This window comes from Cuculus canorus, chromosome 2 (genome assembly GCF_017976375.1).
Source record: "Cuculus canorus isolate bCucCan1 chromosome 2, bCucCan1.pri, whole genome shotgun sequence".
NCBI classification, from domain to species: Eukaryota; Metazoa; Chordata; class Aves; order Cuculiformes; family Cuculidae; genus Cuculus; species Cuculus canorus.
The window spans coordinates 64,630,699-64,655,836 of record NC_071402.1 but is presented as its reverse complement, the minus strand read 5'-3'; the positions used below and the strand labels follow the sequence as shown (position 1 = coordinate 64,655,836).

Here is a 25,138-nt window from a genome sequence, read left to right as displayed (position 1 = left end):
CCTACAAATCCATGTCCCAAAATGCCAAGTCTACATGTTTTTTGAATGCCTCCAGGGATGGAGACTCCACCTTTATAAACAGGAGACAACAAATAGACACATCCAGATGGCAGAGTATGGAAAAACAAGACAGTATTTTTAAGTATCATAGACTGTAGTCTCAATAAAACCAGCAGTTTAACTTTGATCAAGCTTTTGTAAAGCAGCACTGGAGAATTCCAAGTAGAATGCCAGAGAAAAATCATTTTTTGGGGTATTCTTCCAGTGTGTTAAAGATAACAAGAGAGAAACAAGAGCAGTGGTGTTTTTCATAACTTAGCCAGCAGGCAACAAAGGCTGCCAATGCTGATTGACCAGCAGTGGATATCAATATCTTACCGCTATCTGAACAAGAGCACATGGCTTACACCTTATAGAACTCTATCATGAAAGCAAAGACAAATGTTTTGTGTGGGATGTGCTTAAAACAATGGAGATGCAACAAAGACACAGTTGTAGGCCTTTGGCACTGCTATCACTACAAGACAGTATTCCCATGAACTTTGAAATGCAATTACGTAAACTAAGACAAAAGATGACAGAAGTTTTAAGTGTATGGGTATGCACATTAGAAGTATCACACAGAAAGAATGTGAAAAACTATAAAGTTAATCTGGATGTGGAGGTCTAGAGAGGAATGAGAACCAAAGGTGATGCTTGGGCAACAGATCTGGAACTGAGTAATATAGCAAAACGCAGCTCAGAAAGGAGGGGAAGAATGTGAGCTCTGCTAGGCAGAGATCTACCAAGACAAGTAAGAAAAACATTTCAGTGTGGAGGGAACACAAGATCTTACTGAAGGATTAAACTCAGGGGTATCACCATAACCAGAAAAAGGTATTTATACTCAAAACCAGATTAAATGAACAGATTGATTACCTAGTAACAAAGTCTCTGTATCAACAACTTTTACAGCATACTCTGTAAGTCTAAGTACTTTTTAATTTAAACTTGTTACTATCTTACTCCATCAACAAGCACACCTAGGTAGAACTATCTGGAATACAAACAATTTAGTTGATGCCTGAAAAAGCCTAGATGGAATCAAGAATACACTTTTCCAACTGTCAGAGTTAAGAACCTGGACATGATCATAATTCTGTATTACTTAAAAAGAATCTTTGAGAACAATTTCAGCAAGGAAACAGGTATTTTTTACCTTTCGTAGTGCATCTGGCTGGGATAGAGTTAATTTTCCTGGCAGCAGCAGGTATGGTGCTGGGCTTTGTATTTGTGATTAAAACTGTTGATAATAGAGGCATGTTTTGGCTGTTACTGAACAGTGCTTTCACAGTATCAATAATTTCTCTTTTTCACAACCTGCCCCGCTCCCCTGCTCCCATGAATGAGTGGGCTGGGAGTGGGCAAGAGACTGGGAGGGGACATAGCTGGGACAGCCAACCTGACCTGACTCAAGCAATGTTCTATACTGTATAACACCACGCTCAGCAAAAAGAGCTCAGGGAAAGGAGGAGGCAGGTGGGATGCTCACGGCTACACTGTTTGTCTCCCCAAGCAACAATTATGTGTGCTGAAGCTTTTTCCAACTTCCTGGGAATGGCTAACATCTGCCTGCTGATGGGAAGTAGTGAATAAATTCCCTTTATTGCACATAGCTTTTGCTTTCCATACTAAACTGTTATTATCTTAATTCATGAGTCTTCTCACTTTCCTTCTATATTCTCCCAGTTTCTCAAGAGGGGAATGAGCGACTGGCTATGGAGGGTTTAGGCTGTTGGCTGGGGCCAACCTATCACAATTTCTAAACCCATTTACCTCGACTATCTAATGTTTGACAAGATCTGTATTTGAATACAGCAATCCTTACCTACTTTTCAGCAAATCTATGCCTCTAGTGTAGCAGAAAAGTAGATGATACATATGAATTAAAACTTTGTGACAGAATTTTGATTGTGATAAATTATTTCACAACTGAGCAAAATCACAAGTATCTTGAATAAACAGAATTAGTACAGAAATAAAATCACATTCATTTAATGCTGGAAACATCTTGAAAACTATTTTTATAGTAAAAAAAGTATCAGTATCTATAAGATTATCAATGTGATTTGGAGAAAAGCAAAGAAATTTTCATATTGCACACCTAAGTTCTCCAATTGTAAGCTCATCAGACAGTCATGTAAGTTATTGTAGTTAGCTTACAATCAATGTATCTAGTTCTGAAAGACTTTTGAAAGACAAAGATGTAGAGAGATTGTTGGAATATGAAAGAAAAATTCAGTTGAGACTTCTGTATCTTTCCGTGCTAGTGAAGTTCAGAGATTTTCACAGAATAAAAATAAGGATAAAAAAATCAAACTGAACATGTGATTTCATTGAACTTATTGTAACTGTCAGTGTAGACAATGAAACAGAATTACTGCAAAGAGAAAATATGCTGTCAAGGAAAAGTTATTAAACCTGTACACAAAAAATATTCGGCAAGTTTCTCAATAAACTGTTAATGGGCTAATTGATAATTGATCAAATATTTCCCAGAATTCTGACACAAAAGATAAAATTAAATTAAGAACTTTCAGCACAGTTAACTAGAAATAAACTTTCAAACACTGAAGAAAAGAGACACAACAGAGAAATCAGTGTGCAAGGGGCAACTGAGATGATTGGCCATTTTAACTAGGAGAACTTGCAACTCCTTCCTCCCCCCCTTACTTCCTAAATGACTAGTTGCATACATAAAATATATATATATATATGTAGTCCATGAGCTAGTGCAAAAATATTCACCTGTAGAACTCTGAAGAAACCCCTTTCAAGAGAGCAAAAAGATTTAAGATGATTTCTTACAAAATTCTGGATATCAGGAAAAGCAAATTATTTCATTCTTGAAGAGTCAGCAGTCTAAAATGAAAAATCTTTCTGTGAGAGTAAATATTTCTATTGGAGTAAAGTGATAAATATAGAAAGGGTTATATATATAATGGACTTTCTTACCAGAATACATTTCACTGTGTGAATTGCACTAGGGTCCTTGTTGTTAGCTGCCCAGTGAAGTGGGATTTTTCCTTCAATATCAGGGATTCCAATATTTGAATCATGTTTTATGAGAAGTTTCACATGCTCTGGGTTATTGTAGTAGGCACTCCAATGCAAGGCAGTTTGCTGGAACATAATATTCACAAGTTTTACAAAAAGTTTAAAATACGAATATAAGATGAAAATTAAAGTTGGTTAAAACCCAAAACACAATTTAACTAGATTTTCACAGAATGAAATAAATTACCTAGTCCAACTCCTCTGCTCAAAGCAGGGCCAGCTAGATAAGACTGATCAGGATACTGTCTAGTCATATTTTTAGTTACGTCCACAGACAGAGTCTACACAAACACAACCTGTTCCAGTGTTTGACCTCCCACACAATAAAAAAATGTTTTCTCAGGTTTAAACATAATTTATTTTATTTGTACTTATTTTGTCTTGTCTGTACACTGAAGACCATTCAGAAGAGTCTGGCTCCATCTTCTTTGCTGTCTTCCATTATGTATTTATACACAGTGGTAAAATCACCCCCTGAACTGTCCCTTCTTCAGGCTAAACATTCACAGGTCTCTCAGCTTCCCCCTGATGTCAAATGCTCCAATTTGTTAATCATTTTTGTGGCTCTCTGTTGGACTCACACCAGTATGTTTATGCCCTGACTGTACTGAAGAACCCAGTGGACACAGCATTCCATTTGTGGTGCCGTCAGTGATAAGCTGAGCGGAGGGACTACAGGCAAAACTAGCTTTAAACAATGGGTAAATGAGCAATCTTTTGTTACATTTCAATGAAGAGGCCTGACAGAAAATGGAGCACATGTACCTAGGGCGAAGGACAACTCAAAACTAGTGGAAAACAGGCTTAAACAAAAATGAATAAGAGGCCGAACTACCTGAGTAGGAGTAGGTACTCATGTATCTTTGCTACTGAGGTCTGAATTAGGTCTATGCTACGCTTTCTTACATGACACCCACACTGAGAAGCCCTTATGCTTGGGATATAAGTATTTCTGTTAGGAGATCAGTTGCTTTGCATGAAGATTGGACTGTGGCAGGAGAATACTTTCCATGCTACTTAGCCAGTCAACAGAGCAATGCCACCGAGTGCAGCAATTTCAGAACTGGAGAAAATACCTGAGCCTGGTATTATGCAACTATGTCCAAGTTGGAGTGATCATCTAAAACAGGCCTCAGCATCAGAACTGCACTACAGAATGACTACAGTCATTAGTTTGGGCCCTCTTAAATCTGTACATTTCTTGGAATAACACAAATTGATGGAGAAATACATAAGATTACTCTCCACTAGAGGAAGATGGCACTGAATACTGACACTGAACTTGGATCCATCTTGAGTGAAGGTTTTGACTTTCTGTACTGTCCTTGAGCACTCAGAATTCCAAGGTTGAATATTCCTGAATCTAATGCCCACCGACCCATTGCAGTCCAATAAACACCAAAAGACCACACTCTTATTGCCAATTTCTAACGTCTGGCTTTTTATAGGCATTATCAATGTTCATAATTAAATAAGCAAAACAATGTAGGGGTTTTTTTTAAAATGGAAAAATATCGGTATACTAACCAATATTTTATTTATCACACATATCTCTCTTAACTGCCAAGAAGCAGAGGGTTGTGGGATACAGACAAATTTTAGTTCCCATTTCTCCTCTCCCCTCACCACTGCAAAATATTACATGGCATTTTGATTTGAATACTGAGAGAAATAACTGCTGTACAACATTTGTGTATAAGCCTATGATACCCTGAATAAACATCCCTGAATAGTGAGACAGAATGTATGAGTTCACTATTGTATCCTCAATATCTCCATAAAGGAGGAAGGCAAAAAGGAGCTATTTTTTTGTGGTTTTTTTTGCTTTAAGCTGTTAGTTTAGTACCATAGTAACATAATATACTTTGGTACTAAATGGTATAGCACAACCTTCTTTAGACAAAAAATAAGGCTTGGAAGTTCACTGATAAAGCTCATTCTAAGATATAACTGGAGGGGCTGCAAGAAAAGGTCTGATAACTGACATCACATACAACATACAACCTAGCACCATAAAGCATGTTCAAACCATCACAGCCTGTCAGGATTTGAATTAAAAAAAAAAAAAACAACAAAACTTTTAGCAGTAGATATTTGTGATAAGTTAACAAACATTATTTCTTAAATAGAGCTGACCAGCATTCCTAGAACCCAACAGGTGCAGTAAAAGCAATAACTGCTGATTACCAGGAGGCCAATGTAGTCTTGGTTTACCGGCCTCTGTCACCTACAACCTGCTTTTCAGTCAGTTGCTTATATGGAAATAGATGCAAAAGACAGTTGTTCTCTCTCACGTTCAGGAATTATATTTGACAATCTTGATGTGCACAGTTGCAGTAAAGGAAATAAATAAGCTATGTGCCCAACAGGGTCAGATGTGTTGGAATCTGTCCTTGAGACCACCTTTCATCAACCAGAATTCCACCTTTGTTACTGTGACTACTCATGATCCAAAACAGAATAAAAGTGATCTACATTTTTGGGGAAACCTAGCAATGCTTTAATACTGCCTTGGAAATCTGCTAAACAACAGGCAAGGTTCCTAAAAGGTTTGGATGGAATCCATACACCTTTGTTAATTAATTAAAAAGCTCAGGAAGTCAGCATGACCTCTCCAGAATAACTGCTGCAATTACAGCCAGGGTTCCTATGATACATATTAGAATATCCTGGAAGGCAAACGTCTAATTGCACAGGCTGGTTCAACTCCATTTTCCAGAGGCGACATAAGATGAATTTGTTGGAAACTGGGCTTGCAGCTATCTTAACCTGTTTCCCAGATGATAAAATCAGGTAGGGAACTCAGAGTTTAAGCAGTTACATCACTCGAAACTCCAGCCTCCTTCTACTGTGCCCTCTTGTGGTACAATGAAAAAACACTACGTGAGATACGGAATGGTGATTTCCACTAAGACCAGCCTTGCCAACCTGGTACTTTGGTTATTAGTTGATCCAACCACACTTGATCAAGGTATTTGCATCTGAATCAGGGGTAGATTAGTGCCTGGTGAGGAGAGGGTTTGCACCACTCTCAAGATGACTTAAAAATCATGAGAAACAGACCTTCCCGCTCAATGCTTAGAAAGCCTTCATCACCAGTAATGGTTCCAGTTGTACTCAATACTGTGCCTACCTTGCCAATGGTAGTTTCATAACTGGTTTTTGGTCTTTCTTTTGCTATCGACTATCAGTGTCTCGCTTTTTGTTACTGTATCCTTGCAGAAAAATTTTGGCTTAGGGAACATTTATATCTCTGGGTTCTTTGAAAGAAAGCTCTTTCAGATTTCAGGATACACAAACTGCTCAAGCATGTGAAATTTAAACCAGATTTTCCCAGGTCAACAGGCCTGCAATAAGTACTAGAAATCTGTTTATTAAGGGCAATGTGATCACCTCCCAAACAGAATATGCATCAAGCATGCCAACAAGAGGGATTAATCTGTTTTGTTAAAAGTGTACGTGGAAATACTAGAAATCCTTTACCTACAGTGTCTGTCAGGGCTGTGTGAAAGCTTTATGCCTTTCACACTCCACCATTAACACTAATGGTGGCAACCGGTTCACATCGGTTTTAAATCAAACACTTCTAAGCACTCAAACTTCAGGACCACACTAATCTGGGCACCTCAAAAAATACAGTTAATATATGCTAAATAACTATTCCTTCTTTTAAAATGAGTTATTGTGGACTGGCAATACCTCTCCATATGAAGACTATTAGTAAATCAGTCATTTTGAGAACTGTATCAAGTGCCTTCTAAGATCTGTTATCTCTTCTGGATGCTCATTTCAATGATAGTCCTTTTTAACAAACATGAGGAGATTATTTCCTGAGGCTCTTAAAAGCTGGCGTCCTTCTGAAGCAGGCTGGTAATTTTATTGATGTGGTAGAGTGTGACTTGACTTTCCAGATTCTAAAAAGGATCAAAATGTTACAGAAAGACTTAGGCCTCAAAACCAGTGGGTTTTGAATCCTCTATTGTTCTATGTATTCTCAAAAAGAATGTCATTGAACTCAGGGCAATGAATCATTACACCACTATCATCAGGAAAACATTAATATTTCTAAAGGTGATCATTATATTACCAGTGATTGACACTATTTTCAAGACTCAGAAAAAGTCCGTTATGACTGATATAATTTTTTACACATAACTGTTTGATGTAACACCAACTTCCAAAGCTGCTACAGTGCTGTCATGAAATAAGCAGCATTTTTACCTTGTTTTTGTCCTGGGTATCCACTTCTCCAGGTGCCATATGTTTTAGCAACAAAGCTAAACATTTTGGGCTTTTGTGACGTGTAGTTAGATGTAATGGCGTCATCTCCTCTAAGTCCTTCTGCATCCAATTCCCTCTACGAGCAAGTAGAAGTTTCATGAAGCGGTAATTTCCCTGGGTAAAGAAAAATAGAAGAAATTTATTCAATTTTATCAAACCAACTGATAATACTGTTTAGATATACTTACCATTGTATTACAGTGCCTAAAACCCCACGACAAAACAGTGCAAAATCTAATGAAGATTTTTTTATTAAAAAAAAAAAAATAACTCTTGATTTTTTAAGTCTGCTTTGCTATGTGGTAGTAGATACATGTCTGCCATTAGTGGAGTGTGTAAGACAAAGTCCAGTAAAGCCTAAAATTCTGCAATGTTTTCAGAGTTTCTTGACAGTTTAATAAACATCGTGTAAAAACTGAAATAAGACCCTTAGGTGCTGGTTTCAGCAAGGCAGATAGTTATCAGATGAGGAATAAATCTAAATGTGAAGAATGATTACAATTTTCAAAATGAAAGTAAGAAAAATAACAGGGAATTATTCAGAGAGATAAAATACACTCATTTGACTGTAAGAAATACATGGAAAAGTGATTGTTTCTTACATTTTTAAACTGGAAACCATATAGGAGTTTTGTTCTCCTGTATGCATGATAAATGGATGGGACAGCTAGCTTTGTAACATATTTAAAATACATAACACTCTGGACTTACTAGGTTTTCAGAAGAAGTAATGCAGAAATGCTCATGTGACTAATAACTGATAGTGGACCCCAAAGAAAACAACCCTGTTTTATTTCTAAAACCATTGAAGAATCCAGGCAAAAATCAAAGATGAAATCATTCAATCATGAAGAAGCTGTACTAAGTTAACGTATAGCCAGCCTTGACTTGCTACTGCCCCTTGCTTGCAGGTTATTTTTCATGTAACAGAGAAGCTACAGATGACATTTTGATGCTTCCATTTCAATTCAATACAAAGTCTACTGGGTTTTTCAAACCACATTCAGCATTTAAGTTTCAAACAGAATCACAGAATCATTTAGGTTGGAAAAGACCTTTAAGATCATTGTGTCCGACCATAAACCTAACACTGCCAAATCCACCACTAAACCATGTCCTTAAGTGCCACATCTACACATCTTAAATACCGCCAGGGAGGGTGACTCAACCACTTCCCTAGGCAGCGTGTTCCAATGCTTGACAACCTTTTCAGCAGAGCAGTATCTCCCAATACCCAATCTAAACCTCCCCTTGACCAGCTTGAGGCCATTTTTTCCTCATCCTGCCACTTGTTACTTGGGAGAAGAGACCAACAGCCACTTCACTACAACCTCCTTTTAGGTAGTTGTACAGAGTGATAGGGTCTCCCCTCAGCCTCCTCTTCTCTGGACAATCCCAGTTGATTCATCCGCTCCTTGTAAGACTTGTGGTCCAGCCCCTTCACCAGCTTCGTTGCCCTTGTCTGGACATGCTCCAGTAGCATGTCTTTCTTGTAGTGAGTGACCCCAAACCTATTCTCTTCACTATGCAAGAACCAATAATAGCTGCAGCAACAACTCATTAAAGCAAAACATCTGGATGTAGCTTGGGTGATCATATTTTAAACATCTCTATTCTTCTCAATTCTAACTTTTAACCTTTCATAAAGTGAAAGGAGTGTGCTGTCTCCCAATTTAGCTCACTGTCTCCCAATGTTTCCCAAAATATTAGTTTGTGCCAATTTCCCATTTTGACAGTCTAAGTAGAAGTATCAATTACCCACAAACACAATGAAAATAGAGAGCTCAGAAGAGAAGAAAAGAGAAGAGAAGAGAAGAGAAGAGAAGAGAAGAGAAGAGAAGAGAAGAGAAGAGAAGAGAAGAGAAGAGAATTTGCTCTAGTTGTCCCCACTCAGGGAAAGGCTGCAGCATTTGATGAAGCTTTATTAGACAGGAAAGGTGATACTCAAATTAATAGAAGTCATGTCTTTGGGTTCTTCTGATCATGGAACTACCTGCAAATTAACCTATTTCAGTCTGCTACAATTCTTTTATAAATCCTGTATGCTAACTTCAACCTTTTAGGCTGTCTCTGGAGAAACAATGAAAAAGGTAACTATGTAGACAAATGCAAGCAGTGCTAACGAATGGGGCCACTCTTCTATAAAGCCTCAGAACTGTGAATCAATTTGTCAGCAGAACAGTAGGGTGGAGATGGGCCAATGGATTCCAGAGGCACCCACAGTTTCCTTTTTAATAGCAGCCACAAACATGGGAAGAGTAGATTTTATATATGTTAGTCTTTGTCTAATAAAAATGGAAGAGTTGAGCTTTATGTGGGCAGAATGGATGTACAAGTACACCTAAAATATATAAATATGATTTTTTTTCCCCTGCTACACTATTTTATTTTAAAATACAAAACAGGGCAAGCAAATCATGAATAAGCTCAGATAAAATAACCTCTTCCCGCTTCTACAGTTTATTGTCATTGGTCCTTGCTCTTCAGTGAAAGCCTACAAGAAAAGTCTGCCAAAAGCCTTACCACAAACCTGCCTGAAAATGCAAGCTTCTCTTGCCAGAGACAGTGCAGCCACTGTACTCTTCAACAGCATTCACAGCAAGTAGTGGTTGACTAATTTGTTTTCTTCTGCTGGGTGTCAGGAAAAGCATAACCTCGGGATTTTGTCCCTTTAATACACAGACATGCATCAAGGCATACACTGACATACAGAGGCAGAACAGCATAATGTCTGCACAGCTACTAATCTACACAAAGCACACTCAAAATGAATTCATGATAAATTTGGGAATGAGGTAGGGATGAGAAAATTCTGCATTATTGCCGATATATTTTACAGGTAAACATAAGAAGAATTCACAAAATGTATTAAAAAAAGTAAAAAAAAAAAGTAAAAAAATCACAACATATCATGATATGGTTGGGAATTAGAACAGGGGAAGATAACACGAAATAACTTGAGGGAATATTAGTCTTAGATGAAATATAGCTGCTTTGCTCCATCACAGAGAATAATGCATTTGGTTTGTTTTCAGTATTTCCTGCTCAATGTGCATGCATACAAATGAAAGAAAAAAATTGATTTTCTCTTGTTGATGGATACTTATTGGAAGATTTACAAGTATATTGTGCTTTTTGAATGAATTCAGCTGAAAAGTCAAAGTTAAAATAATACATAAAACTAAGGAAACACGCATTTTTATTATTAGAGTGTCTCTCCCTATACTGTGTTTTATTTTTCGTATTACACATTTTTCCACCAGCTACTCCTATATTATTCTGTTGCACGCTTAGCCACCAACAAATCCCTCTCCTTAGGAAATGAATCCTCCTTAGGAATTAACAAACCCTCTCATTCTGAAACACAAAAGATTCTATTTCTTCCAAATGATTTAAGATTTTTTAAAAACACCACCAGAGAAAGTACCTGTACTTTATGTGTAATGATCTTATTCACGGTTTTACTCCTGACTGCTGTTCTTTTCTTTAGTAATACCATCAATGTTGCTATATTCCTTTCACTTGTTAGAAAATAATACCATCCATACTAATGACAACTGAAAAATTCCCCACCTTCAATTGATTACTGCTTAAGTTTGTAAATAAGAAATGTATCAACATGTCTTGAAGGCAGATTTAATTTAGGTCTTACTAGGTGGAGGGGAGAAAAATTATGCTTAATCTAAAAAGCAGTTGCTAGCAGAATTCCTTCATTTTTATAAAATTCTTGGGTATAGCAACTCTTTAAGCTTGCTAGTTTTTACTCATAGAAAATGCACTTGATTCACCTAAAGATTCCTGGACAGCATGAAGCGGCTTTGGGTCAGTTCATGGTCTCTCAACATTGATAGTGTCTTTGAAATGATTCTGTTATACTGCGAAAACAACTGTGAGCAAACAGGACTAAATACAGATACAGAAAACTCTGTTCTTGGTAGCCAAACTGTACTGCTCCAATGATGATTCTTAAAATTCCTTTATATTCTATTAAAATTATTTTCAGCCAAAAAAACTAAACTCTGCATGCAGAGAAAAGCTGATAAGTAACTTCAACATGATCAGAAGAAATACTTCTGTTATTTCAAAATTTCAGCCACGTATACTAACTGCAATGGAGTATAACACTCTTTTTGGCAGACAGTTCAATAAGCGATCATGGCTCTGCCATCATGTAATAACTTAGAAGAAAGTTCTGGACCCTCAGCTTAAGCGCTAAGCAGTCAGAAACACAAGATAATGTGTTTATTTCTTCATCCATCTAGAGAAGCTTTTCAACCTATTTTCTCACCCTGGCCACCTGAGAAGGGGGTATGAGAGAGCAGCTGGGCAGCCATCTGGCAACCATTGGAGGTCAGCCCACCCCATTTGATAACCTAAGTGAAAGACTAAAGAAAAAACAAGCTCTGTATCGGTAACACTGTTTGTTATGATTCTAATTGTAGATCAGTACTGAAATTAATGATGGTTGCATCACCAATGCACTAAAAACATTAGCCTTACACTTCCCAACATGCCACTTTATAAAGCCCAGCACAGTCCTGCTCTGTCACCCCATCGCACGGTGCCTCTCGTTGCAAACACTTTTTCAGAACTTGGCCCATGGTACATTCATAGAATCATAGAATCACTAGGTTGGAAAAGACCTCTTAGATCATCGAGTCCAACCATTTCACTCAGCAGTGGGAAGGTTAGGGAAAGAACATTTCTTTTTCCTTTCCCTGGATCAGTGGCAGTCCTCTTCTCCCCTAGCAAACTAAAGGAGAACAGGAGATCTAATAAATGACTGTCACGGGCACAGGGTATAGGAAAAGGGAGGGATTACAGCATCACCACAAAGCTACTTTAATATCTAAAGCCCTTCTGGGCCAGGTTTCAGTCTTCCTCCAAACTGATCAGCAGAAATAGGTTCTTTCTGGTCCACTGTCCGAAATAGTTCAATTGTACTGCAACGTTTAGAGCAATCACATTTTCACATTACTGTTGGGAAAGTTAAAATAACATTACCTGCTTCTACTAGCTGTCTCTCTGGTAACAGGCAGCACAATAGACTAACCAACCTAACATTGGAAACACTACCATAAAAATACAGCTATGCAAATATTTCAGCACCCAAAAATGAAAAAAAGCTGTTGGCAGACATTTTCATGCGCCACATGATCTCTACCAATATAAGAAAGAGTCAGAGTTGCTAATGGACTTTTTAAATTTACTTTTTCAATCTATGTAGATAATTAAATACCTTCCAAAACAGACTGTTAAACCCTGAATCTTAGACTACCACAGAGCTAACAACAAATTGCTGTAGTTAATCCTGTTTCTTGGGAAAGGCTTTACTCATGTAAGTAAAATTCTCTCGGGAATTTCTTAGCATAAAAGAGTGTTAACCTCCTTAACAGGTGACAAGATATTCTCTTCTCAACTGTGAGATACCAGGCTTGTTCCCTCTGAGAGCCAGACAGCTTGACTTACTAGCAGAGAGGTCATGTACAGCGCTTTGCCACATTTGGTAGAAGCCTGGCAATGCCAGCGATGGCAGTTGGGTTCACTGCTCAGCTATCAGGAGATAAAAGAAGAACAATTACCGCAGTGAATACCTACTAGGAACATCTGACTTCCTATCCATGTAGCTGGCTGAAATTTGATTCTTCTCCGATTCAGAATAGAAAAGAAACTGAGTTCATGTAAAATATATACAATTTTCTTTCTGCAAACTGAAAGCCAAAGTCTGTAACAGCAACACAGACAACTATCATATATAATACATCAACATAAACCCCGGGATTACTGACTGTTTTTATGTAAAATAAAACATCTGAAATGGAGGAGTCATTATCATTTTAATATCAAGCACGCATATATTACATAAACTAAGTTTCATCACAGGTGTCTCCTGGATACTCATTAAGCAGGTAAGTATCTAAACTCTTTTCCAAACTACAGGTAACACCAAAAGCCAGTAGACAAGTACACATATTAATAGCACAGGAACCAATCCTCTTAATCTGTTAATGTTTTTTCCACTTACATTACTTCCATTTTACATGGCTAAAGCCTAGTAAATCAATCCCCACTCTCTCGTACCAGATGTGTTTCTAAGAAGAAATGGGAAGGATAAAGGGAAGGGAGAAATAGAAATATTTCATCTAAATCTGAAATGAATAACAGCATCTCAGTTTCACTGTAGTCCAGATTGCCATGTATTATGCAGCAACGATCGGGAAGATTTTGCAGAATCTCAAATAAAATTCTCCTGGACACGTAATGATAAATGACACTTAAGTATTTTGCATTGTAAACTTTGGAGTGTTCCAGAGACATACAGGCTTCCTTTAAAGAGTTCATCTGGAATCCAGAAACATTCTTCTGATGTGCAACAAAAGTTCAATGAAAATTTATTTCCCTTCTTGACCCACTATTTCTTGATATGACTATATCAGTCATCATATAAGCATGTACTTCTATGCTCTGTCTAACCACTTCTCCTACCCTGTAGTGTGGATTCACCTCAGAGATTGTACTTTCCATCTTTGGATTTTAAAAACATACTAGATAGGTAGATAAATATCTAGCGGTCTAGTGGGATGTATCCCTGCCCATGGCAGGGGGGTTGGAACTAGATGATCTTTAAGGTCCCTCCCAACCCAAACTATTCTATGAAATATAACATTTTCTAAAATGGGAGAAACTGAGCTGTACAAGATAAAGCTAAGATTCAGAAGAATACGTGCACCCCTCCAAGCATCAAAAGCACATCCATAGATAGGCTACCATTACCTTGGCATTGGCAGCTTAAAAGTGACCAATACATGTAACAAAATTGCTTATCTTCCTATTCATTGCTGAGATGACATCTTCAAAAAGCACAATTCTAGCCCATGTGAAATATTTAACATGACTTGAAAGACTAATGTATAATAATTTATAATGCAGTGCACATGAGCAGACTACTGCCACAGCAAAGCTACACTTGGTTTTTGGAACACCTACAATAGGCTTGTGAAGATTTATTTGACTGTAAGTGTTGCTAGAGAACTAGTAAGAAGGCAGCCCAGCATCTCTTTATAACCTCCTAGTAAACACAGCAGGAGTCATTTAAAAGAATGCCAAGCTGTTAAACTGTGAAGATGCTACTTTGCCTCCAATTCAAAACTACATACCTGCTTTCCCAGTACTGGGAACAGACAGAACAAAAGAACATTAAACAATTTATAAGGAATCCTTACAAAGGAGGTGGCTTTTAAGGATTCTTCATTGCTGACAGTCATAAGCACTGAAGATGCAGTCAGGGCATGTACTTCCAGCAGAATAGAAAGCCTTAGAATTTTTTACAGATAAACCCCAAATTGGACCTGAAGGTTAAAATTTACCCTCTAGATTAATAAATAACATCCTCTGGCACCATGGGGAGTAAGGACACCTAATACCTTCCTAAAAATTCCTAGAGGTTTCTTTTAAGTACAATTATGGTGTTCTGGATTTTTTTCCCCCATTTATCTCAGTTTTGGGCTGTTTTTTTCAGGTTTTGTTTGTTGTTTTTTTTTAAGACACACACACACACTTCACTCTTTCTACCCATGAAAGAAAAATGCAGGTTTTAGGACCTAAACAAGCATTGGTCTTTTAATCTCAGTAACAAAGGGTAAACCCTACATTCCCTTCAAAACATCAGCAGCAGCAGCTGTCTACACTCATTCTAGTTTGTACTCGTGTTTTGAACACAATGAAGCAGAGTTTACAGAGCACACCAGAAGTCCTACCAAGTAGCCTACTGAATGTCAATGATTCTTGCCTCCTGCTAGTGCAACTACTTAGTCAGATAAACCAAAACCTGTATTTTTCCTCACCAATTAAGTACCTCCTTTGATCAATTAGCACACAGATTTCCTTCGCAGTCATTTTCAAATAACAAATTCATAATACATAGAATTTTTCCCCCATTCCCTATTTGCACTTAGGGCTAATATATTTCCAGTCACTTCAATTATTTTCAGTATTGTTGAACTTCTAGTATCCTGGACACTAGAATCATGTCTTTGACTGACAGTAATGCCTGATCTTGTATCACTCTGAAGTATCCTTAGAAAAAGTACTACTTGTGATGCTAAGTTTGTTAATGAAAAATATTGACTAATACTAGATTCAAGTGCAACTGTTGAGGAATTTTAATATACTTCTTCTGATCTTACAGTTAATATTTCAACTGTATTTGTTTTCAGTTAATTATCAAATTATTTACCATACCCTTACATTTTGTGTCCTAATTTCCCATTTAACTTGAAATTTTCCATCTAGCAAAATATCTAGTTAGTCTTGAAGAACCTACTGCTGAGTGTGGTGTACATTTTACCCAATTTTCTATTTCTGTTTACTTATTTATCGCTTAGAAACTAATTTTAAATTATTGCATGCTACTGAGGTCAAATAGACTACTTCTTTCAGCTGCTTTTCTTCCTATTTAAAACATTATGTACCAGTATTCAAAAATGTTATGGAATACCCCAAATTCTACAATGTTATAATTACAAAAAAAAAAAAAAAAAAAAAGTTGATTGATTAAAACTCCTTTGTGCCTTTTCCCTTGTTGTTTCTGTACTGTTGAAATGAGATTTATCAAAATCAGGCATTAACCACTGACCATAGCCCCTGGCAGAAAGAACTTAATTCAGTAAGAGAAGTCCTCACAAAAGCAGTAGCCTGAAGATTGACCTGTTTAAAGGAGTGGGTTAGAAGACAACAGAGAAGGAGTAGCAGTGTAGCAAGTCCACCATCCATGACAGTGGGGATTTCGGAGAGCTGATAATTACACATCCCACCACAGTTTAATAATTCATTAGCTTATTAAATTTTGATTTTTGAAATATATTCATTATTAATAAGCAGCACTTATGTCAGATGTTTTACTACAATTTTTTCAGTATTCTTTTGTGAAAAGAGAGACTATTTAACAATCAATAACCCCTCCTCAGAGGAATATAATACATAATTCAGTCACTTTTTCACAAACAGAACATTATAAAATTATCAGTTGCACTAATTGCAAAGATGAATCAGGTCTGCTTTTCTAATAACAGACCAACTGTAGTTTGGGCAGTGATTGTACTTTTACTGTCTTTAAATATTATTCATGTTCTAATTTTCATTTTTTTTAAAACTCATAAATAATTTTTAATGAAGTATAGCTGGATACATATCAACAATTTGAGAGCAGAAAACCAAATTGTATCATATTTTTTTACCTACATGTTCACTCATCTACATTGTTCGTTTTGTTTAGACTTGGTTTGGGGCAGAATGAGAGCTGGAAAGGTGCAGGGAAATATAGCATTCCAGGACACTGATGCCTTTTTCCAGAGAAGCACATTTTGCCCCAAATATACAAGTTCCTATTCTAAGATAACAAAAAAAAAGTGAAATAGATTTAGGTCAGATATTAGGAAGAAATTTTTTACCATGAGGGTGGTGAGGCACTGGAACAGGTTGCCCAGGGAAGTTGTGGATGCCCCATTCCTGGAGGTGTTCAAGGCCAGGTTGGATGGGGCTTTGGGCAACCTGATCTAGTGGAAAATGTCCCTTGCCATGGCAGGAGAGGTGGAACTGGATGACCTTTAAGGTACATTCCAGCCCAAACCATTCCATGATTCTATAATTCTGTAATATTTTAATAGCCAGATTAGAAATTAAACCTTTTAAACTCAGGAAGTCTTAAAAGTAGGAGTTAAGATTTACGCTCAGGTCTGAAACACAGACTTGTCCATCCTTTTTAATAATGACATATAAGTTTCTAAACTCAGTATAAACCTATCCTTTGACAAACAATAAATTGTATTGAGCACTGAAGACACTCGCTGAGGTAAAATATTAACAACGTGAATCACAGAATCATAGAAAAGTTTGGGTTGGAAGGGACCTTAAAGATCATCTAGTTCCAACCCCCATGGGACATGTCCCACTACGAGGGTACGTTCTCTTTAACCTTCCTCTTCTGATTCACATACCTGTAGAAGCCCTTCTTGTTGGTCTTCACTTCCCTTGCCAAGTTCAGCTCCAGCTGTGCCTTAGCCTTCCTGACCTCATCCCTACACAACCAGGCAGCGTCCCTATACTCTTCCCAGGTTCCCTGTCCCTGCTTGCACTGCCTGTGCAGTTCCCTCTTGTTCTTGAGTTCATTTAGCAGGTCTCGACTCAGCCATGCCAGTCTCTTCCCTCTCCTGCCTGATTTCCTACATCTGGGGACTGAGTGCTCTTGTGCTTCATGGAAACTGTTCTTTTCCCTCATTCCCGAGGACCATGTCACAGGGAGCCCTACTGAGTAACTCCTTGAAAAGATGGAAGTCTGTTTTCCTGAAATTTAGGGTCCTGACTGTACTCCTGACCTGTCCCATACCCCTCTGGACCTTGAACTCCACCAGTGCATGGCCACTGCAGCCCAGGCTGCCTCCAATCCTAATGTTCACTTGTATTAGTGACCATCAGGTCCAGTATTGCCTCCTCTTGGGTGGGGTCTCTATTAGCTGGACCAAGAAATTATCTTCAATGCACTCCAGGAGTCTCCTGGATTGCCTACAGCTTGCCATGCCACTTCTCCAGCATATGTCAGGGTGGTTGAAGTTCCCATGTAGGATGAGAGCTTGCGAGCATGAAGCCTCCTGTAGCTGGAGGAAGAAGGCTTCATCGGTTGGATCTCCTTGATTGGGTGGCCTGTAGTATACACCAACCACAAAGTTCTCGTTGGTTCCTCAGTCTTGTATTCTGACACACAAGCTTTAAACCTGTTCATGGCTACTCTTCAAAGACAGTTTGTCACATTCTATCCCTTTCCTGACATAGAGGGAAATGCCTCCACCCCTCCTTCCCAGTCTGTCCCTTCTGAACAGTCTGTACCCATCGATAACCACACTCCATGTGATTCATCCTACGAAGTTTCTGTGATGGCAACTAGATCATAGCTTTCTAGTAGCATGGTAGGTTCCAGCTCCCCCTGCTTGTTGCCCAAGCTTCGTGCATTTGTACAGAGGCACTTCAGCTGGGCTGCGGTCGCATCAACTTCTTAGTGGACCCTTTATTACCTATGAGGTCTTTTGAAGAAGTTTCCTCCCTGACACCTACTACCTCAGCCGCCTCCCACTTATCTCCACAGGACTTCAGATGTGCCACAGCATCCCCAGCATGCCCCTGGACAGCAGGTGGAGGGCCCATACCAGCACCTCATCCCTCCAATCATTGTCTATCCTCCCACTGCTTGTCACAGGCTAGACTGATGTTATCCCCCTCCCCCTTTACTTCTAGTTTAAAGCCCTGACTATGAGCCCTGCAAGATCCTGAGCAAACACCCTCTTTCCCCTTTGAGAAAGGTGGCTCCCATAACCCTGGTGCCCTGTAGGCCATCCCATTGTCAAACAACCCGAAGTTGTTGTGGTGACACCAGCCATGGAGCCATGTATTAATAGAATGGACCTGTCTGAGCCTTACAATGTCACCAACTGTGACTGGAAGGAGGGAGGAAAAAAAGTCACTTGGGCCCCAGAATCCCTCACTAGCCGTCCCAGGGCCCTAAAGTTGAGCTTAATACCCAAGCAGAACATAGCAGCCACTTTGCACTACATTAGCATGCTTTGCCAACAGGTTAGCACAGATGCCATAGCCAAAGCTGAGAACAGCTGTAGCTAAAGTTGAGAACAGGTCTTTACTGTCAGATGCTTTCAAGAAGCAGTGAATGCCAAAAAAACTGAACTCCTGAATTGCTTGCTAAGCCTTTAAAAGATAAACATATCCATGAGCTTTCCCTTTAAAACAAAAAGGCAGCTGAATTTAACCTGTTCATGTTCACAGAGTAGAATCTGCTGTCTTTGACCTACTCAATCTTACAGAAAATTATCTTACTCTATATGCAAACATTACATAACCACTCTCTCTCTTTCCAGCATGTAGGTGCTGAAGAAAAAATGCTTCATCCCACAGATCAACTTTGTCATAAATTTTCAAAACTCAAGAATTTAAATAACTTCAGAAAGAAAAGGGGCTGTGCATGTGGTTTATTTAGAGACTGGAACATCTATTAGTATCCCTTTGAGAAGAAGTATGTTCTCAGAACTTCAGAAACAACTTAGAATGACACGGAGCATACAAAGGACTCTGTCACCAACACCTGCCAGTTCTAGTAGCTCTTCAGGAAACAAACTAAGCACTTACAAAAATAAAAGCTCTGACTACCATACTTCTGATTTAATATATATAGGAACAGAATACTGTTCCAAAATGAAATGCATACATCAAAAGGAGCATTTTGATAAACTAATTACCAGAAATCTGACAAGACTCCTTCAGAAGAAAAGTTATTAAAATAGAGGCTAGCAAGAACAAATATAAATTAAATTGCAAACAAGAATTATTTACATTTATAAATTAACACTTGTGTTTTGAAAAAAAATTATCTGGGCATGAAACTTCTTGATTTCTTCACATTGAAACTGAATTAATATTGCCCGTTTATAACAGCTATGAGCCCAGTAAGAGCTACTCTTTAAATGTATATGACTGCACTGTTCTTACAGTCCTTGAATATCAGTAATTTTTTTAACAGTTCCTGAAAATAACACACAACAAAATCAATATAGCTACTTAGAACTTCAATCTCTAGTTAAAATGAGTAAAGTCACCATCAAAAAATAGCAGGCTGTCACTCTGGTTATCACATTCTATATTGCCATACAAGATCAACAAACAGAACATTCTTATTTGATGAAATAAGCTCAAAGTTTTATATAAGATTTTGAATATGTTTAAATGTTAATACATTTTAATATATTTTAAATTTCAAATGTAATATCAAGAATACACAAAACTAGAATCCCAGACAAGTTCCCAATATTTCTTTCCCCATCTCTGCCACAATAAATACGATTTTGACATGTAAACCATGAATTTTATCCATAAATCTAAGCAGCTGGATTATTCATTCTTCATTAAAACAGAGCAGGTGCAAAAATATTATCACTGTTGAATGAAACCACATCAAAAGAGAGGGTGAATAAATCAAATTATTTAAGTAAATAAATTTAAGTAAGGTGATCATATTAATCAATCTGATTGTGAAGTCTTATAGAACAAACACACTGAATTGTTTCTATTAAATGTAACAGTTATAAGAACACCGAATCCTTTCAAATACTCCTCTCAACCTTTGGGACATACAGTTGGTACACTTACCAAGAACTAGACACTGAAGATAATAATTCTTAACTCATTTTTGCTGCATACTGTCTACTCATCCTGGTAGTCTATACTAGCTACACTATAACAAAGCAGAGGTAGTAGGGAAACTACTCCTTCCTGTTCTTGACACTCCCTGATCAGCTGACAGATGATAGAAGGCTTGACTTATACATGCATCTTCTGTAAAGCCGCTGCAGAGTGTATTGAAACAACTCGTCTCTGAACGGACAGATAAAATATAACATACATTTTATTAATTATAGGGAGTTAAACCAGTATTTCTTCTACCTTTGCAACAACTTCAGTCACAGCTGGACCAGTTTAATTCAAGAAAACTTGATATAAAAGTGTATAGATGGTTTAAATTTGAGCAAAACTAAGCAGTTGACTCCTTGATTAAAAATGTAACTGAAAACCAAAAGTAAGTAAGAGAAAATCTTTAGGATTATTGATTTAGATATAATTCTTAATAGTCATCCATTGAACTACAGCTTTGAAAAAAATTCTTTAAGCTCTTTGTTACCTCTGCAGGGACAAGGAGGATGCCATGTCTTCTATCTAACAAATCACTGGCACATTTAAATATGTGATGTTTTGCTAATCCTTTCAAGTCAACCATGGCAAAACCAGCACAGATTTTGACATCAGGTTAATCTCACAAAGTACTCTTTTAGCAACTTTGTTAGCAGTATCCTAGACTCAAAGTAAAACACTCAACTGGAGAGAACCTCTCAGACGGTTGAATAGAAACCGTATTTACCAGTATTCAAGTGGAACATGTTCATCTGTCTGGCAAAGCATCTTCAGCAATACATCAGCCAAGAACATCAGTATGACTTGAGGCCAGTTCTGGCTATCAACGTTTAGATTGAAAGCAATGCGGTGTCTGAATTTAGAGCATTTCTTCCTAAAGCTTCTTGCAAGATTGGCTTCACTATCTTGGTTTCCATAGGAATAGACAGAACTATCAACTGGCACACAGTCAAAGAGTACAATAGAGAAGACAATTGACCAGTGCTGTAAAAGTCAAGGTAAAACTGTTTCCCAGCATAAGTTGAAGGAAAATAGGTGTTTGTATCCTACAGCCTTTGACCTCGCTTACCCATGGTCTGTATGTGCTGTTTCTGTGTAGTGTTCTTGGCTCTTCAGCTCTAAATTTTGTGGCCTACCTATAGAAATTAGCAGCTTTCATGTAAAAAACATTTCAAGGATGAAAACACAATTAGCATTCTAATTTCCAGTTGATCTGTTCTACTGTTACTGAATTTGTTTTCCCATACTGTTCTTTTGAAGTCGTTCATGCAGAAGTGCCCACAACACACAATCTCTGGGGATTTACGAGAAAATCTGAGACGCATCACCCATATTTACAGGATCACTGCCCACCTCTTCATAAAGAAACAAAGACTAAGTTTTCAAAAATAATCGTATTTCAAAAAATACTGTGATTTGAAAAACTTGGCACCACGTATTGACCTCCTCGTCCCCAAAAATATAAGCATTAGAAAATATTTACCATACTAATTTTCTTCATATTATTTGCTTTAAAAGTTGAACAGTCTTGCACTAGGAGTAGTGTTAAAAACCTAAGAAAATATAACCCTGAAATATAGCTATTTCTTTTTAAAAATGACATTTTCATATATTCACTTTTTTCTTTAATCCTAGAAATGCTTTATGTCTATATTTATAACACTCTTTCTACTTTTAGCAATTATCTGTATACCTCACATAACTGATGTTTCACAGATGTTCACATCTCTTATTGCATAGTTATGTATTAGTTACCTAATGCCTCCTAAATGTCCTGCCTCTCTTCTGGAAGCATAAGTCAAATTAGGATGGTTGCTCAAAAGCATTTTAGTAAGAAAAAAAATCCTCCATAATCTGTTTACACACAGAAACTTTTAAATTGTGTAAGCTTATACTTTAAGAGGAAAATCCTGTATTTAAACAGACCTCATGATTTTCCATTCTTCTAGATATGTTTCTATGCTACGTCCAGATTTCTATTTAAAAATCTATTTTAAAAGTGTGATAAAAAACAGTATTGTCTATAACAGAATTCTACCTGAAAAACAAGCCTGAATGACAGCCATCATTTAGCCAACATTCTCACTTTTTATCCTAACTTCCTTCAGTACTGTTTCATTCAGGAAGCAAACCAATTGCAATTGCTCCTCAGTATCACTCTGATCAGTACACTGTTGATACTGTCTTGTATTTCTTAACTGCAGCCTTCTATGGGCTTGTGCCAGTGATGTCCTTACAGACTCCTGGAGCAACACTGCATATATACACACTTCGTACCATAAGTTTCCAGAATTTTTTGTTATTACTTCAGATGCTGTTTTATCTGAAAATAAATTGATGCCTTTTAATTTATTTAAATATATTTCAAACTTCTTAAGTCCTGTAACGATACACGGTGTGAAATAATTACAGAACTACATATCAAATTCTATCTTATGAGAAAATTTCTCCAGCCACAGTAAAATCTCCAGAACTATTACAGAAGTAGATAGACAACCCATAATGAAAATAGCCTGCAATAAAGGTAGATTTACCCTTAATTAAATAATTATTGAGATATTTGAGGCTTCTTTTTATACTGCAATATTTTAGAGTTTCTATAGACACTACAGAGATGCCTGAGATTTAAAATGACACCAGAACCTTACAGCACTGGTAAATAAGCCAAAGCCTTAATAAGCTGCTCAAACTAAATTCCAGCAGTAATAAAAGGATTTATTTCTCTGTGTTCAGACCATAGGCAGCTAAAATAACAATTCAAGCTCAGTGTTTTCTAAAGTCTTCCCAAATCTATACCATACTAACAGAACATTGAAAAAACATGTCCTATGTATATATATTTATGTTTAAATGTTCCCACCAGAATGCTCAACATACACAGATGATACTCATAACATAAATCAAGGAATATTTCAGTAGAAATCATCCCTCATCAATACAAATTGGTAGCATTCTTCATTAATTTCTTATTCTTCTTTAATAAAAAATGTGTTACAAAAAAAGGTTTCAAGCTGCTCTAAAAAGAGATAAAAAATATTAATATGTAAGGTAAACTAATTTTGCATTTTATGAAATGCTGACATTAGCTGTTGCTTTCCAGGAAACAACAGAATTTGCTTACATAGTTTATACATATCCATACTGACTTGAGTGTGATTCATCTAATTCTCTTCAATCAACAATTTAAGCAACTGCTTATAGACAAAAAGAGAGACAAATGAAAAATTAGTGCTCATGGAGTTTGTGGCTGCTACAAAATCTGAATTTATTTTTCAAGCACCTTCTATAGCAACAGCCTTGCATGCTGAAGACATCCTATCTAGTATACTATTGATTCAAATGACAAGTGTGAGCATCAGATTAAGGACATGTCATACATCTGATAAAAGAGTCCTGAAGAATTCAGCAGAAAGGTGTCCTGTTTCAAAATGATCTATAGCAGCAACTCCATTTATTGAAGTATATGTGGAAACATTTAACATAAAACCAATTCATTTGAAAATAGAAAAACATTTATAATTAGTGAAAACAAACACCTTCACTTTTTACTAAAGAATACCCAGAAAAAGTCACCTCATTCAAACAGAAATCACCAAACAGCTTACAAAACTGAACAAAACCAAACTGATGAGCTAATACTAGTGATAGTCCTGTTTTAATATTTCAGTGTCAAATCTGGACACAAACAAGTCAGAGCTTTCTCAGTCTCAACAACATTTCTTCTTGTAACCATTGAAGTTCAGCCATAAGGCCAGCTGCGGAGGGGCAATTAATGCAAGAATGATGTTTTATAAAGGACACACAAACAGGGAGATGCCTTTGCCTGTAAAGCTGTTTTTTAAGACACAGACTTGGCAGCAGACATCGATGTCCTGGGAGAAGAGCTGGGCAAGTCTCTTATGCACTAAGGGATGTCACAATGCTAAACATGCTAAAGGCACAACAATAAGTGGAAATAAAAAAAAAAAAAAAATCTATTCAGGTATGAACCATAACACTCCCAAGTATAGTAACTTATGCAGAAAGAACTGCATTTTTAAGACACAACCATTCATTTTCAAGTTCAAATGCTTGAGAAGTTTTCACCTATCTTTTGAATAAAATAAAATGAGAGAGAGGGGACAGCCATTTGATTACAGGATGTAGAAGAGTCTTAGCAGCTGAAAGCCAAGATAGATAAGTCAACTTAGAACAGACTAACAACAAGCAACATGTAGTAATGTTCTGCAAAAAAAGCACTGCTCATCCCCATACAAAGCACTTGCTTTTGCTGGGCAAAATCTTGCCTAACTGTCCTAAAGGATGTCCGCATCCTCGTCAGTTTTGTTCTTCCCAACAAAACATCTGAGTTTAAGTTATGCTTTTTTTAGCCTTATGTGGTCACTTAAGATATTTCTTTTAAGGACAGGATCACTTTACCTTCTCATTCTCTTACCTGACCTTCTCCATAGATTAATACGAATTATTTCATCCATCGATATCAGCCTAAAAAATTATCGCTACAAAGGAGGACTTA

General features: G+C 37.2%; 1 protein-coding gene across 5 annotated transcripts in view; it reads right to left on the bottom strand.

Annotated features, from left to right (window-relative positions):
* Positions 1 to 25,138, bottom strand: part of INVS (inversin) — a 99,370-nt gene that overhangs the window by 46,525 nt on the left and 27,707 nt on the right. For all 5 annotated transcript variants that reach the window (XM_054060515.1, XM_054060517.1, XM_054060516.1 and 2 more), the window contains exons 4-5: positions 7,318 to 7,491; positions 2,995 to 3,162 (exon numbers count right to left, since the gene is read on the bottom strand). In XM_054060515.1, the coding sequence (XP_053916490.1) occupies positions 2,995 to 3,162; positions 7,318 to 7,491 (342 nt within the window). The remainder of the gene's footprint in view (positions 1 to 2,994; positions 3,163 to 7,317; positions 7,492 to 25,138) is intronic.